General features: G+C 39.7%; 1 protein-coding gene across 5 annotated transcripts; it reads right to left on the reverse strand.

Moving 5' to 3' along the window:
* Nucleotides 1-218: 218 nt before the first annotated feature.
* On the reverse strand, nt 219-17,199 carry LOC110495898 (CD99 antigen-like protein 2). Of its 5 annotated transcripts, XM_021571411.2 has the most exons (14): nt 16,912-17,199; nt 12,118-12,147; nt 11,603-11,665; nt 11,223-11,261; nt 10,679-10,723; nt 10,401-10,457; nt 9,714-9,752; nt 9,066-9,116; nt 8,816-8,917; nt 6,215-6,247; nt 2,174-2,296; nt 1,914-1,967; nt 1,646-1,673; nt 219-1,548 (listed from the first exon to the last, which is right to left on the reverse strand). In XM_021571411.2, the coding sequence occupies exons 1-13, from the start codon at nt 16,970-16,972 to the stop codon at nt 1,669-1,671; spliced, it is 702 nt and encodes a 233-aa protein (XP_021427086.2). In that variant the 5' UTR covers nt 16,973-17,199; the 3' UTR covers nt 219-1,548; nt 1,646-1,668. The 5 variants fall into 5 exon arrangements, with proteins under 5 accessions (XP_021427086.2, XP_036808301.1, XP_021427087.2 ...); XM_036952406.1 differs by lacking the exon at nt 1,646-1,673; XM_021571412.2 differs by lacking the exons at nt 1,646-1,673; nt 11,223-11,261.
* Between the last annotated feature and the right edge of the window lie 150 nt (nt 17,200-17,349).

The raw sequence follows: 17,349 nt of genomic DNA on the forward strand, positions 1-17,349 counted from the left end.
AAAACCTGCAGGGTTTAAGCAGGACCTTCAACAACTGTACTCTAGAGTCTGCAGTAGTCCAACCCCTGGAACTAAGTGCATAGTACTATGTGCAGGTGCATTCAATTCACTGTAGAACCATTGGTCGATCTTCATGATATACAAATTAATGGTACTATGGACAACAACACTGATGTTGAAACCTGATGGAAAACAACATGAAAAAAAAAAAAACCCAATCAATTGTAAAAAGTGAACTTTATTGATAACAATAATGTACATTATCGACAGCCCTCCATTGTCTTTCAGAGAAGGAAACAAGCTTCCTTCAAAACACACAAAACTAACTTACTACAATCAACTAAGTCAACAAATGATTTCCTGTATTGGTAAAGAATAAGCAGTAACACTTCTTCAGTTACAGTTACTTAAAAGGTTTTAATTACATGTGCTGAAAGTTAGAGAACAAAAATGGCAGATATCACACAGCAAAAAATCAGCAGAGCTTTTATATGCATTCTTCATTAGCATTTACAGCACAAGTGACACGGTAGAACATTCTAGTTTACCAGTTTGGTATCAACCCCAGGTATCGATTTCTATTCTTATCTGTATTGCATCAGAAATCAAGCAATCGTTCATAACAATCTTAAACAAGTATAACTTACAACATACTATAACCACTTCTCAGTATAAATGTTATTTTGTAAATAAACATGCACAATGCATTTAATTTAAAAAAATTGATATTTCTGTCTATTTACCATGTGCACTTATGTTATCTTTCCTCACATAAACACTAACGAGTGGCTTGCACCCCAAAACAATTAACTTACTAGAAGACAAAACGCGACGCAGCTAAAAGTTCAGCCTGAAACCAATCCTCATCCCAAATAGTACCCTACACACTCTTTTCATATCCGCCAAAAGAATCGCTTTCTCTACGGCACTTTTTTTTTTCATCATACCTTAATCTATTCAAACATTTCTAAATCCTTTGGTAAAGGATTATATTTAAAAACAAGCGCTGTTATTTGATGAAAAGAGAGACCCTACTGCCAATCAGAATTTAATATATGTGGAGACAGTTAAAGTCAAACAAATAGGAAAGCTATGTGGAATGTAAACACAGTCAAATGTAAAAATGTAGTTGTGGATACTAGCTAGGCCTGCTAAAGTATGAAATGAAAATGAAATGAAAAGTGATGAAAAGTCAGCAAGTCGAAAGACAATTGTTTGGTACTGTACAATATACAATGAAAATGATTGACAGATCGTCAATGCAAAAAAACATGTATTCAAGTTGTATATCTATCTAAGTGTATTTATACAGCTAGATAAGGCACACACAAAAATAAAACATATAACTAACATTCTCCCAAAGTTAAATTACAAATGAAAGACAAATGAAAAAAATATATAGAGATTTTGTTGTGTTTTTTTTGCCCACTGACGTCTCCAGCAGACAGTTGATACCGGCTGATGGAAGAAGGAGTTTCTTTGCTAAAGGTGAGGCTCCTCTACGATGACCTGATCGAAGTTAGAATGACCTCAGCAAGTTGCTCATCGCTGGAATCAGAGGAAGCACAGAAATAATGGTTATGTCAGGTTAACAAAAAAACAATACATTGGAATTTAAAAGAAGTTAAAACCCTTCTCGGCAGACCTTTTTGCGAGGGCTCCTTTGCCCTAATCTGTAGGAAAGAAAAGGAGGGCAGAGAGAAGTAAAGAAACAGAGGAGTAGCCAGACCCACCCAGAGAAAAGGCAGGAAAACAGAACAGGAATACTAGATGGAGATAGTAGGTAGGGAGTATTTAGGAAGGTAGTAGATAGTGTAAGGTAGTATATTGGAGTAGTGGGTAGTATATTGTAGGAGAAGGGAGAGAGAGAGAGAGAGAGACACTAGTGAGATCGTGTAATAGCTAGTGCTTACATTGGGGATCAGACCGAGCTCCACGTGCGTTCTTTCCACTTTCTGGGTCTACACCTGAATGGAGAAATACATAAGCATTTACATCGAAGAACATATGTGCCACAGACAACTTTATAGTGGGACCTCTAGACCCTTGTATCTCGCCCTGAGACATGGTTGTAGACTTGTATAAGATGCCATACAGGGATCGACAGCCAGGGCAACCTTTAATCCACTACTACACATACCGTACTGTACATATCCCAATCCCATTCACTCACCTCCCTGAATCTTGAAACACAGTTTCTTCTTCTGGTAGGCAAAGTAGCTGGAGGCAGCACCAAGGAGGGCCACTCCTATTGCACTCACTACGCCAGCGATCTGACCAGATCCAGCTTCTACATCTACACAACAAAAAATATCCATTGTCGTTGTTGTTTAGTTGATAAGGTTGTTTACTCTCTGATTGATTCTTATTAACCCTCTTGCTTTTTTCCGGTCGAATTTGACCGATTTAAATTTAATCTCTGAAAATTGTAGTTAATTTAATCTGATTGTAATAAGGTTCCATGACCTTGTCCACACAGGACATCTGAATACACAAAATACATTTAGATGATTTTTGATGTTTTATTTAACTTTTGTACAGCTGTGGTATTCCTGGTCAAACATTACCGGTCATTAGAAATTAATGGGTGAGACTACAATTAGTGTATAAAATTGAGTTCAGGCACATGCCCATTCATCAGATGGACACACTTCCTCTCCCAGACCCCCATATGCATGTGTGTTTGCACGCACACACACACACACACACACCTCACTCCCATTCTTGGCTTCCATGGCAAACCCCACAGGAACCTTTCCCCAACAGGAACCACACCTGTTGGCATTCTCGCAAACAATTGCAACACTGTTTCAATAATATAAAGAACTTTTCTCGCAGCTCAGGTATATTACACTTTTTTGAGGCCTTTCTCACAATTCATTCCATGGCAGCACAATGACCAAACAATATATTGTATGTGAGGCTCTTGATCATATCTTTGATCATAACCCTGGTGAGGAGGAGAGAGTCCTTGTTAAACTTTGACACAAAGTAGTCCGTGATGAATAGCACAATATGTTTCATCTGACTATTCATCCATAATTAATCTGTAAATAATCCATACATTATGCTTTCTTTACTCAAAAACGAGTTGTAGGAGCTCAGGTCAATGAGGCCTACAGGCCATTAATAGCAAATAGAAGTTCAAAACGTGTCATGTTCACAAGAACTTAAGTTGATAAAAAGATCTAACACGACATTAGGTGATAATATATGTATTATTATGGATTTATAATCAGCTGTAATGGGGCGGTAATTTTGGACCGGGAACACAGAATTAATTAACATGAAACAGGAGGTTTAAAGTCTATTAAAGAAAGTGGGAGTGAGTGAGGCTATTATTCATGTTGCATAACGTGCCTTTTTTTCCCCCCAAAACATAAGGCTCTAGTCTAGTTGCACACCAACGGAAAACATTTTGGAACTATACCATCATTCCACAAGGTGGTGGTCGAGAGCCCTTTTATGACGGCATCTGGTTGTAATGTGCTGGCAAAGTATTTCTGGGTAGAAAATAGCGCAACAACAGAACACTATGGGGGCTGAAACACAAATATTCCAGAGTTTCTCTTCAAAAACATCTTAAAACTATCAAAAACTATCTCGACAAAAAAAAAACATGAAACCTCAGAGAAAGCCACCACCCAGTGATACAGTGAAGGACATAACACAAACCCAACTCCAAGGACACAGAAAGTAACAAAGAAAGAAATGCACAATGGGATTAAAGTGTACAAACACTTGAACTGTTGATGAATAAACCTTACATACAAGTAAAAACTGGTTTATCCCATAGAGAACCACTGTGAGTAATAGTGTATCAAGCATTGAAACAGGGCGGTGCCCAGGGTAAAAACTGGTTGACACCCCAACAAACGGTGACTTACTGCTGGAGAATGCAACCTACCGCCTATGGCTACAATCGTACAGTTCAGTTCAATAACCTTCACTCACAGTCCCACATGCAAGCTATATTCTTCAAGAGCCGGGTGCATGGATTCCATCAACAGAAACCACGCTATGTGTTAAACCAGAACACCATAAATCAGAACACCGTTCAGCAGGCTTTATTAACATCTGAAGGGAAACAACAACAGACAAAGAGACGACAATATCAATGTGTTGATAGCTAACCTCTCTGCTGTAACACACACAAGAAAAAGAGGTAGCACTTCTAACATGGTAAGACACGTTGTAATGGAAACAATATTTTGTATTTGAATGCAAGTGGCCAAAGAAACATACCCCAATGAAAAAGACATCCGTCAACCTTACAGGAACATTCACCATGAGACATAAATCATTTGTAAACGCACAAGATTGTATAACCTCTTCTGGCTGAACAAATATATCCTTCAGTGTTTCAGAATAAGTCATTCATGTTGTCAATATTGGAATCTGAGAGAACCGCATGTCAGTTTGTTCTGGAACACATTAGCGCAAAAAAGTGTTGGATCTTTCAACCGAGTGCTGTGAAGTTTGGCTACGCTAGCAATGTGTGCTGACTAGGCCTCTGTGTGGGGCTGTTAATGCTAGGCTGCAAAAGCCTTCGTAAGTAACAGGCTTAGGGTATAGTAATGATGGGCATGTTATGACAGGATGCGACACAGGAAAAACATTTCAACAAAGACCTTCCGAGACAATGACCCATAATTGTCAAAAATTGTAAACATATCTTCATTATTTTTTTGCATTAATTGACATGTCATCTGGAAAGACTAATCACACAAGAAGGAACACACATATGAAACAACTACATGCAATGCATAAGAATGCCTCAAAAACCACACTAACCGTGGAAAACAGGGGGTGGGGGCAATAAATGGGGGGGGGGGCAATAAAAATAACCTTGATAATATCAGTAACCACTATCTTTAGGCTTATAGCTGTAACATTTTACAAAACAGAATCCCATAAGCTCAACACACAGGGATGATTCAGAGACTGTGACTTCAGAAAGTAAAGAGAAGGGTGGGGTGTCAAAGAGGGGATGGAGAGCACACCCACTCCTTAAGGGATAAAACCTCTGAACTTTGTACTAACCCTAGCTTTAACCCAGTGAAAACTGGAGCCTACACTCAGAAAAAAAAGATCTCTCTAGAACCTAAAAGAGTTATTCGGCTGTCCATTTGGAGAATCCTGTTTGGTTCCAGGTAGAACCAAAGAGAGTTCTACATGGACCCCAAAGGGGTTATCCTATAGGGACAGCCGAATAAACCTTTTGGAACCATTTTGTCTAAGTGTACAAACCATTGCTTTGTAAGACCAGCCCTGAGAGGTGTTTTAAAGCACCTCAAACCTTTAAGACCATGTAAACAACTATTAAGAACACGCCCTCATATCTGAGCACCAATCAGAACATAGGTGGATAGATGATTTCCTGATTCCTGAAAGTCACTGGAGGCTCATTCATTGGCCCACATCCAAAAGCTCCATGGCCTTCTCTAACAGAGGCAACACTGCTTGCTTTATGTTGGATATCCAAACATGGACGCCCTCTGGCATGTTAGCATCTAGCATCTTCAGGAATTGGCCCCACAGTAGGTCTAGATCTGCAACGACACAGAATCGTACCTGGGTTTTAGGCTATGGCCAATAGCGTGCACCCAATCAAGCCAATCAGAGTTAATTCCCCTTTGCATCCCAAACCAATAGTTCCCAATGTTGCCATCGTCAAGCATCCACTTGCACTATTTGATCAGGGAATCCTCTAAGCATTTTTCAACACATTTAGTTTGATAGACCTCATCCGCTCAGCGCAGCCCTTTCACTTTTTTTATTATTCATTCTCAATATCTGTGCTGTGTTTGGATTGAAACAGGGACTATAGAGCAACATAATCCGACCGTGAGGAGCACACAATAAAACCAGGGAAACAATCAGCCAAATTCCTGTGAGACAGGAAACGGATATGACTATAAAAGCACGGAGCTTAGTCCCTCAAGAGGTGTGGGAAGAATTCATTATGACTGAGATTCTTCATAGTGCAGGCCTTTGACACCATGGTAAAGATGAGTGGTAAGAGTTAAATGAAAGGACTGGGTGTGGGTACAGTGGGCGAATACAGACTCTAAAGATTCCACCTAAATCTGGTGCGAAATAGCCCGGGAAATAGCCGTTCAACTTGACAAACGGCACCCCATATAATTCCTCCTCTGAGACGCTTGATAATTAACATTATTTATTGTAGAAATAAATGGATTGATTGTTTTACCTTGAGGTTGATCTGCAGGAGCATTACCTCCTCCTGGAGACGGAAAAAGAGAGCGAGAAAGTAAGCATAAATCCTATAAATGGCGTACCATTGGGATCTGAGGGGGCTGGGTCAGCGGCACGTGCTATATATACAGTGCCTTGCGAAAGTATTCGGCCCCCTTGAACTTTGCGACGTTTTGCCACATTTCAGGCTTCAAACATAAAGATATAAAACTGTATTTTTTTGTGAAGAATCAACAACAAGTGGGACACAATCATGAAGTGGAACGACATTTATTGGATATTTCAAACTTTTTAACAAATCAAAAACTGAAAAATTGGGGCGTGCAAAATTATTCAGCCCCCTTAAGTTAATACTTTGTAGCGCCACCTTTTGCTGCGATTACAGCTGTAAGTCGCTTGGGGTATGTCTCTATCAGTTTTGCACATCGAGAGACTGACATTTTTTCCCATTCCTCCTTGCAAAACAGCTCGAGCTCAGTGAGGTTGGATGGAGAGCATTTGTGAACAGCAGTTTTCAGTTCTTTCCACAGATTCTCGATTGGATTTAGGTCTGGACTTTGACTTGGCCATTCTAACACCTGGATATGTTTATTTTTGAACCATTCCATTGTAGATTTTGCTTTATGTTTTGGATCATTGTCTTGTTGGAAGACAAATCTCCGTCCCAGTCTCAGGTCTTTTGCAGACTCCATCAGGTTTTCTTCCAGAATGGTCCTGCATTTGGCTCCATCCATCTTCCCATCAATTTTAACCATCTTCCCTGTCCCTGCTGAAGAAAAGCAGGCCCAAACCATGATGCTGCCACCACCATGTTTGACAGTGGGCATGGTGTGTTCAGGGTGGTGAGCTGTGTTGCTTTTACGCCAAACATAACGTTTTGCATTGTTGCCAAAAAGTTCAATTTTGGTTTCATCTGACCAGAGCACCTTCTTCCATATGTTTGGTGTGTCTCCCAGGTGGCTTGTGGCAAACTTTAAACAACACTTTTTATGGATATCTTTAAGAAATGGCTTTCTTCTTGCCACTCTTCCATAAAGGCCAGATTTGTGCAATATACGACTGATTGTTGTCCTATGGACAGAGTCTCCCACCTCAGCTGTAGATCTCTGCAGTTCATCCAGAGTGATCATGGGCCTCTTGGCTGCATCTCTGATCAGTCTTCTCCTTGTATGAGCTGAAAGTTTAGAGGGACGGCCAGGTCTCGGTAGATTTGCAGTGGTCTGATACTCCTTCCATTTCAATATTATCGCTTGCACAGTGCTCCTTGGGATGTTTAAAGCTTGGGAAATCTTTTTGTATCCAAATCCGGCTTTAAACTTCTTCACAACAGTATCTCGGACCTGCCTGGTGTGTTCCTTGTTCTTCATGATGCTCTCTGCGCTTTTAACGGACCTCTGAGACTATCACAGTGCAGGTGCATTTATACGGAGACTTGATTACACACAGGTGGATTGTATTTGTCATCATTAGTCATTTAGGTTAACATTGGATCATTCAGAGATCCTCACTGAACTTCTGGAGAGAGTTTGCTGCACTGAAAGTAAAAGGGCTGAATAATTTTGCACGCCCAATTTTTAAGTTTTTGATTTGTTAAAAAAGTTTGAAATATCCAATAAATGTCGTTCCACTTCATGATTGTGTCCCACTTGTTGTTGATTCTTCACAAAAAATACAGTTTTATATCTTTATGTTTGAAGCCTGAAATGTGGCAAAAGGTCGCAAAGTTCAAGGGGGCCGAATACTTTCGCAAGGCACTGTATATATATATATATTATTTATTTTTTTGAACAGAGCGAAGTGAGATGCACTTCTACTCCCTCGTAGAATCTGTAGTATATACTTCTAGACATACTGTACATAGAAGTAGCTAGATAGGCCTGTGTGTGCTATTTACATGTATGTGCAAATGTTCATGAAGACTTCAGAGATTTATTGTATAAAGACTTCCATAGAGTTGGTCAAATATTTCCAGATTCCTTTCAACATGTCGTCTTTAGCTTTCTGAAGCTCTCTTCCAAAGGGGCTCTAGTCATTAACTGTGAGGGCTGAAATCTTCCCCTTACATGGAGTTTAATGACAGGTTATTTCAGTTTGTTTCCAGCTCCTCTGGACTCTCCACAGTATCATGCAGGATAGCATCAGACTAACAGGCATATGGCACTAATTACATCGGTAACCATGAGGGGTTTTTCTATTCCCTATTTCTGCTTTTTTTTCTCTCTTTTGTAAAGAACAAGTAATTACTTCCATTCTAAGTGACTAAGAGGAAAAAGAGAAAGGAAATGCGTATACAGTTTTAAGACAGAACGGTTCTGTTTTAGCCCACAGTGAATTTAGCACTGCAATTCATTTTAATATGGCAACAATGGACCATTTCTGTCGGGTCCCCAGCCTCCCCGACATACTCTATTGTGTGTATTTTGGCGTACCTTAGTCTGAGTAGAAACTACTCTCCCTCAACAGTTTGCAGGCCTACTGTTGGAAGTCAAACCCATGAACTCATTTGTTTGAACAGCACCCTTTGTCTGGCCTGTGACACTGCTTCTAAACTTATTTCATAACAGAAATTCAATAATAAAAGCCCTAAATGTCCTACCTCCTCCTCCTCCTCCACCTCCACCTCCCTTGCCGGGATCAGGCTTGTAGCCACCGTTGTCGCTCACATCAAACAGGTCATTGTCTCCAAAGGACCCGCCACCTTCCAGATGAAAACAGTGTAGCAACAGTGAGTCAGTAGCACTTAGCATTGTTCTCCTGGGAGTCCATAATAACAATACACAGTAGCACACACATAGTATGTGATCATCAAACAGAGGAAATGAATGAATATATCCAATGCTTAGTACCGGTGCCTCCATCTTTAGGTGGAACAACAGCTGGTTTACCCGGTACGGGATCTATGGATGGTAGACATTACAGAACAAGGAAGAGGAGTCGGAAGTTATATTACATTATAACACGTTATAATAACATTATAATATGTTTTCACACCGGGAAGCATGCCACTAGTCCCTCATACCATTTCCTCCGACATTAGATGTGAAAACATCAGCACCTACAATCACTTAAGCTCTTAAGTGAACGTGACAGTGTGATTTAGCAGGTTTTGAAGGCTCAAGAGGCCCAGCTTCTTATCAAGAGAGGTGAGAGTGTGAGAGTCACTGGACGCAAAGCAGGGGGAATCTCCTTTACATACGCAGCTATCCCCATGTCTCAAGACATCTCAAGACATCTCAAGACGTCTCAAGACAAAAGGTGATTGCTGGGTATGTAAAGGCTGCTGAAGAAAAGCTTAATCATAGAGAGCAGTGGGTATGATTCATCACAAGCCTGGTTGATTGCTTGATTGAATGATTGATTAATTGTTTGTTTGTTTGATTGATTAATAAACAGGGAGGGAGGGAGGGACAAAGAGAGAATCCCCAATATAGACCTGCACCAAATAGAAAGACTTCTTCCCTAGACTGAGAACCTAACAATAACTCTGGCTTTACCTGGACCCAAGGCATCAGACAGGTCAAAATCCATCCCATCTATGAAGAGAAAATAGAACAGAAAACATTCTATGATTGTATCATTTACAATATCATTTACAATGGATGACATCTCCCATCTTGAGGTCAATACTAGGTTTGCTTTAGGAATCAGAACCAGGGCCTAAAATGAACTGTTTGGTCTGCAGCCACTGTGGTACTCGCCACTCTAATTTTTTACCAGCAAAAACATTATTTTTTTTAAATAATAAAACATTTGACCTTGCGTTGTAATGTTTCTAAAACAAGAAATGTATTAGTAAGAAGTAATGTGGTATATTGGGATATAGGATTCATATTTCATTGTGCGATTAGCAGCTATGAAACAAAACAGCAGAAAGACTTTGAAGACAGCTACTGCATCATTTTTCTACAATAAATTGCCACTTGTACTTTTGACTATATTATTCACAAATGTAACGCTCGCACTGTAGAGACCTGCAAATTGAACACTGTGGCAGGTGAAATAGACAGTCCTACCTGCCAATACCTAAATCTACCAGCATTTAGTGGATGTTAATTTTATGCACTGATCAGAAAGTCTTCCTGTGTTCAATAATCTGATAGCTAGAATCCTGATCAAATAGGATGGATACTGTAATTACAAGTGATGGGTGTCACTTCAGCTAGTTGAGTTCATTTACTTACCATCAGCTGGTTTTTTGGGATCTACAGGTGCGGGAGGTGGAGGGGCAGGTTTGGGATCTGGAAAGGGCATGAAGTATATCTACTATAAGAGCATTGTATTCCACATTGGGGAAATGATTGGACAAATGATTGGAGAACATATTTAGTTAAGATCACATTAAATAAACACATTGACGTATCCATGAAATCTAAATCATCCGAGAACAGAAAGAGAATCTTAGCTGAAATACATGTGAGCTATCCATTCATTTGACATTTGTTTGCCGTAGATGCCTTACTAGTTCCACCTTCTTTAGGAGGGATCCCAGCTGGTTTATCAGGCTCTAAGAAGAGGAAAGGTGAATCAAGGAAGATGGATTTCAAAAGCCTCAACTTTAAACCATAATTCCCAGGATTTTCACCTTTGAGTTGAACCATTTTAAAGCCAGGAAAGGAACATTTATTAGAAATATAGCATAATAAAAGAAGGCGATCCAGGCTGCGATTTGCTGAAAGGGATGGGTGTTTCATTTAGCCAGTTATTACTGGTTGAATATAACTGAATACTACAACAGTATAACTATACAATTTGATGCAGTTATAAATCTATCACCCAAATCGCAAACTGGATGAACCCTTAAAGCACATCAGTGAAAAATAAATCAGAGCCAAGAAATGATCCAATCTTATTATCCCAGCACCAACGAGCTGATGAGAGTAAGTCTGTTGAATGGGAAGGGCAACCAAATGTAAGTCTGATATATAGAAAAGTTTGAGAGGAAAACCAACACCAACTTAGACGAAGAGGGAGCTATCTACACCTATTATTGTGTCCCTTTTTACCTTCTGGACCAAGAGCATCGAATAGATCAAGTCCTCCTCCTGGAGATGAAGAAATATAATGACGTTTATTTATGCTTATAGCATGATTATAACACTGTCAACACATAAGAATCTGGTCATGTAGAGGGGTATTTGAAGAAGTGTGACAACACAAAAGGAAATCCTTGCATAAGAGTCCCCTTCGGGGGCTGGGCCACCCTGCAGTCACATGCTGTGCTCATATTCTGTTCCTTCAAAGTGGTTATTGATGTGGTTCATGTTGAGTCATAGGAGTTGTGACTAATGAGATATCTATCTTCCCTTGCTAGTGACTTCTTGTTGACTTCCAGAGTTTGTTTCATCCCACAGTCAGTGTTATATTATGTGATAGGTTTCCCTACCTGGACTGGGATCCTTTGCAGGTTTCTTTGGCTGTTTTGGAATATCAGTGGCCTCAGTGGCCTCTAAACAAAGAGAGAGAGGTTTTTTTTGCCTTTCATAAAATCATTAATCACATTATATCTATAAATCTATATAAATCTATAAGGCTGGAAATGTTAAAAAAACAAACATCTGTATTATAATAACAGGATCATCATGTGTTATGAGTATTAAGAATTATAATTGTAATTTCTAATCATATATAAAAGATTTTCTGAAGGCCTACATTATATTTGGACCTGAAATCCTGTTCAGTAATAACTAACCAATTTGCATTATGCAAAATGCATTCAACTGGTTCAGAGCCAGACAGCGCTGTGAGCAGTGCTACAGATAGGCAGAGGAGGAAGACATACCACCTGAACATGGTGAGGAACAGCCATTACACCTGTTTCATCAATATGAACTACATCTACAGTTGGCTTACCTATCAACAGACATTCAAAAAAAAAATGTAAAAGATCAAGAAACTTACCAAAATCTAAGGCATCAGCAAGATCAAAGTCTGTGGGACAAAGATGAAATACTATTGGTCAGCCACAATTTCCAAGACAACGCCAACACACCCACAACACTGGCTGTCTACGCATCTTAGTTAGCACCCCTTTCTACTCAACTAACTCAACTAGCTTTTTCAACTGTGTCCTAAATAAGTTCCAAGGAACCACCAGTTGCTATGTGCGTGACTTTGATATTGTGACAGTGTTTGTGCTACTTAACAGCAGGTAGTACATCATGTATTGGTTGCCTGGTGAGGTTTTGTAATGAGGGAACTGGCCTTGCTTGGCATGCAGTCTGTTGCGACTACAGTCAGTTATAGTTTGAAGGTTTGGATGACTCATAGGCAGCTGAAACCGGAGAGCTGTCTTCTTGAACACTCTACTTTCTCTACTCTGCCTTGGCTGTAGTTAAACCTTTAGGAATTAACCAGGCCAAGGGTGAACTAGCACACTAACTAATTAACTAATTACCAAATTAGCCAACCCACTTAAAATAGAGGCCTCCCAGTTTGAATACATGTGCTTACTGCGTCGGAACCTTCGACTGTATAAGAATAAGGTTGCAAGTGAAACTGAGCAAAAAAGTCAGATAGTTGCTTCTTACACTGTAAAACCAAGTGTTAATGATCTGAACACATATCTAAACTAACACTTTTCTGAGACCGTTTTTTAACTGCGCATCAAGGTATTTAGAATTGAAATGAAAACACATCACAGTGTTTAGATTGTAACCACACCAGGACATGTTTATTCATTGTAACACTTTTTAACCACATGAACACGTTTATTTAGCACAAGGCGTTTAGGTTTTAAAAACTAAGCACTGGGGGTGTTGCTTTAACACTGCAGGGAGTAAAGCCGTATTTTCATATTCCCAGCATGCCTCTCGAGTGAATGTGAGCAATGCCAACCCATGACTGTGTTGGTTAGTGACAGAGACATGGTTGTTGCAATAAGTTCAGTCCAAGTAACTACCTAAATTAATCTGTAACCCTTATTGACCACATATTATACATTGAGTGTATAAACATTAGGAACGCCTGCTCTTTCCATGACAGACTGACCAGGTGAAAGATATGATCCCTTATTGATGTCACTTCTTAAATTCACTTCAATCAGTGTAGATGAAAGGGAGGAAGGAGTATGGTTAAAAGGTTTTTAAGCCTTCAAACAATTGAGACATGGATTGTGTTTGTGTGCCATTGTAACAGTATAACTTTAGACCATCCCCTCGCCCATACCCGGGCGAGAACCAGGGACCCTCTGCACACGTCAACAACAGTCACCCACGAAGCATCGGCCCTTGCAGAGCAAGGGGAACCACTACTTCAAGGTCTCAGAGCAAGTGACGTCACCGATTGAAACGCTATTTAGCGCGCACCACCGCTAACTAGCTAGCCGTTTCACATCCGTTACACCATTCAGAGGTTGAATAGGCAAGACAAAATATTAAGGTGCCTTTGAATGGGGTATGGTAGTAGGTGAACTGCAACACTGCTGGGTTTTTGCCGCTCAACAGTTTCCCGTGTGTATCAAGAATGGTCCACCACCTAAAGGACATCCAGCCAACTTGACACAACTGTGGGAAGCATTAGAGTCATCATGGGGGAGCATCCCTGTAGAATGCTTTCGAGACGTTGTAGAGCCCATGCCCCAACAAATGAAGGCTGTTCTGAGGGGAAAAGGGGGTGCAACTCAATAGTAGGAAGGTGCTCCTAATGTTTTGTACACTCAGTATACATTTCATAAGGCCTCGACATTGTAGTCTGAAAATCTTGGTTTATGTGCCACATCAGACCTGCAAGTCACAGGACGCTGGTTTATGATGTGATTAGTAATTCCTATCAGAATCCAGCCAGAGGGAGGATATCCAAGAACTTGAAAATTGTATCACCCACAACCTGCAGACAGAATGACTGCTATGGTGAATGACTTAATAAACAAGACAACCTGAACCTGTGGTTCCCAACCAGGGGTACTAGGACCCCCGAGGCTACTTGGCCTAGCCACAAGGGGTACTTGAGAATACTCATGAGACCATAGGCCTACTAATAAAATACTCATGAGGAGGTAAATCAGGGGTAGTCTGGCAGAGCAAATTCTGTTGGTGGTACAGTAACTGCAAAAGACTGCGAACCACTGACCTAAACCATCTAAACTAAAACAACCATCTCAGTAACAGATGCAATAAGTCCAACCCCTCACAGATTGGATTAGTTTTTTTGTTTTATTAAGTTATTTATCTTTGTATAGTATAACATCAATTAATCAGTCAATGTGTATGAGGAAACATAGATTTTAAAACAAACTATTCTAAAAATTAACCTGCAAAAGCATGCTGGGAAATATGATAATGAGGGCCCCTCCCATGTCTTTTTCACTCAGAAAGTTACCAGAAATGAACTCAACACAGCCAAGTAACAACAACACCATGCGATTAAAAAGATTTCTTGAATCAAATGTCCTGTCCAGTAAGGTGACAGACATTCCTAACACTGATCTGAATAAGGCATGGGAAGTCACATCAATTTCTAATAACTAAATGCACTCTAAACAGGATGATGGGAAAGTAAACAGTAGTGTTTAAAAACGGAATACTTAAGAGATATATGCGTTCTCCTGGTTGGAAACTGACTGGAAAAAGCTGACTATCATGTTTAATCTTGCAATCTAAATGCACTTGATTAAGATGATAAGCTTTATTGGCTAATCTAAATGCCTAATGTTTAAGATTTAAACACTGACATTTGGGTTATAAACGTGTCACATGTTTCATGGTTTTACAGTGTACTTTCAGAAGAAAGACCAACAAGCTATTAACTGTATCAACTAACTAAATATAACCCACTTGTACTAATTATTTCACTGTGTACTGGACACTTGAGGCAATGATGGGGTAGTATGAAACAGTCTTTCTTCAGTTCAGTCTGGCTTTTAAATCTAGGCATCACATGTGTCATCATGAAGACAGCGTGCCCATCTAGGTAGGGGTTTGGGGCTGCATGCCTGTTGTCAACTCTAGCTAATCCTGGAGCAGCCTCACACAGGAAGCCAAGAGACAGCCATTCACAGGGTGGGAAATATATTTTGAATGTTACATTCATTGGGTGCTGAGTATAACTCACAGAGGAGCTATAAGTCTGAAAAGTCTTTCAAAGTCCAATATCTTACAGGCCTACAGATGTAAATCTTCCTGCAACAGGGTGATCAAATTAAGATCCTAAACCTTTATTTTTTTTACAAACATTGCATTGTGGGAAAGAGGATCTGAAACATTGGGTTGAGGCAACAGTATCTGATAGTATCTGATTAAAAACGATCAACTAGCAAATGTATTGCCAACTAAGTTTGTTGGAGCTACTGTTTATCTGGATATTTTTCAACTGACACACAAGCTCAGAGAGCCTACAAAAAAAACAAGGTTGGCTGAGCGGGCCTTGGCTTGAAAGTGTCTTGAAAGAAGATAAAACTTCAGTGAGAGTTGTTAGTATGCAGTACAGGGAACTGTTCTGCAAACCTCCCTTACCTTTCAGTAATTAAATCCTGCTAGAAAACAAAAAACACTCTCTCCTGTGCCTTAGACTTGTTTTTCAAAGTTGTGCCCAGTCATGCCAGTTAGCATTGCACGCACATGTGCTTCCCTATGAGCCAAAGACACTACCCTGATTATAAAGGGGAGACTAGACACACCCTTGAGTCATATACTACCACATTAAGATGAGTCAGAACTCTTCTGAGAGCAAGGATTATAACACTGTACAAGAAGTACACAAGTGTTGTAGTAGCCTACACGTTTGTAAGTGTTATACTGCCTTGCTGTTAAAAACTTATTCAGGATCAGAAGGTCCCCTGTGGGACGGTTGAGCTAACGTAGGCTAATGCGATTAGCATGAGGTTGTAAGTAACAAGACAATTTCCCAGAAATTGACAGAAAGCTTACCATATTGGCAGAAAGCTTATTCGTGTTGATCTAACTCTGAAAAAAGTTCTTAATTAACAAATTAGGCACATTTTGGCAGTCTTGATACAAGATTTTTAACAGAAATACAATGGTTCATTGGATCAGTCTAAAACTTTACACATACACTGCTGCCACATAGTTGCCAAAATCTTAATTGCACCTGGTCTGGTATAATACATTATGGCCTTTCTCTTGCATTTCAAAGATGATGGTACAAAAAAACTGTTTTTTTTCTTTGCATTATCTTTTTAACCAAATCTAATGTGTTGTATTCTCCTACATTCCTTTTGCATTTCCACAAACTTCAAAGTGTTTCCAATTAAATGGAACCAAGACAATGCATATCCTTGCTTCAGGGCCTGAGCTACAGGCAGTTAGATTTGGGTATGTCATTTTAGTCAAAAATTTGAAAAAAGGGGCCGATCCTTATTAAGGGAAATGCATGTTATTCTTAGCTGTTCAACTAAAAACTGCATGGGTGAGTGGCGTGCGAAACAAATGCATGCAACAGGCCCGTGCCCTAACACACACATGGAATTTCCCAGTCTATTTTCTTGCCTAAATCTATAAACGTATTTCTACTACTTCTAGGCCAATCTTGTATGTACCTTGTCCAAAGAATAGGCCTAAGGAAGACTTTAAATAGGCCTACGTTACCATCAACATAACAACAAAACAACAAGTAAACAACAACAATAATAGCAATGATCATCATTATCATCATATTATTATCATTATCATAATAGCTATTCATAATAGGCCTAATAATGGTTTAGTTATGTATCCTGGGTGGGGGAAAAAAACGTACCTTGTGTTTTCGTCCCTATAGCAAGAGTTACAAACAACGCAATCCATAAGCAAGATTTCATGTCTGCTGAATAGGAAAGAAAACAAAAGTTTTCCTGAATTATCCGATGCAGGATCGATTTGACTATTTTAACTAATTCCTTGCTCGGAGTTCTTTGTCAAAATAAATCGGTAACTTTAGGGTGTGTCAACGTGCCTACTAGCACTCGAGTGTTCTCCAGTTACAGATTGGCAGTCAACTTTCCAACAGAATGAAAGAGCAGTCGGGGTGGGTGTGCTGCGGTAACTTCATAAAATAAAGGCGTTACCCTGGCCGCGCATCAGGTCACAAGCTGAGAGAAGTGAGGGGCATACGCCTAAATTGACATTACTCTTGTTGTCTATCACCATCAATTGATTGAAAATAAATGTAATTATCCTGACTCAAACGCTATATGAA

The sequence above is a fragment of the Oncorhynchus mykiss genome, chromosome 18 (assembly GCF_013265735.2).
Source record: "Oncorhynchus mykiss isolate Arlee chromosome 18, USDA_OmykA_1.1, whole genome shotgun sequence".
Taxonomy (NCBI): domain Eukaryota; kingdom Metazoa; phylum Chordata; class Actinopteri; order Salmoniformes; family Salmonidae; genus Oncorhynchus; species Oncorhynchus mykiss.

Coding starts and splice junctions, on each gene's coding strand:
- LOC110495898 (XM_036952406.1), bottom strand. CDS start 16,972: ATGAAATCTTGCTTATGGATTGCGTTGTTTGTAACTCTTGCTATAGGG. Junction 9,753..10,400: donor TCCCAAAAAACCAGCTGATG/GTAAGTAAATGA, acceptor TTCTCTTCATAG/ATGGGATGGATTTTGACCTG. Junction 6,248..8,815: donor AGGTGGAGGAGGAGGAGGAG/GTAGGACATTTA, acceptor TTCCGTCTCCAG/GAGGAGGTAATGCTCCTGCA.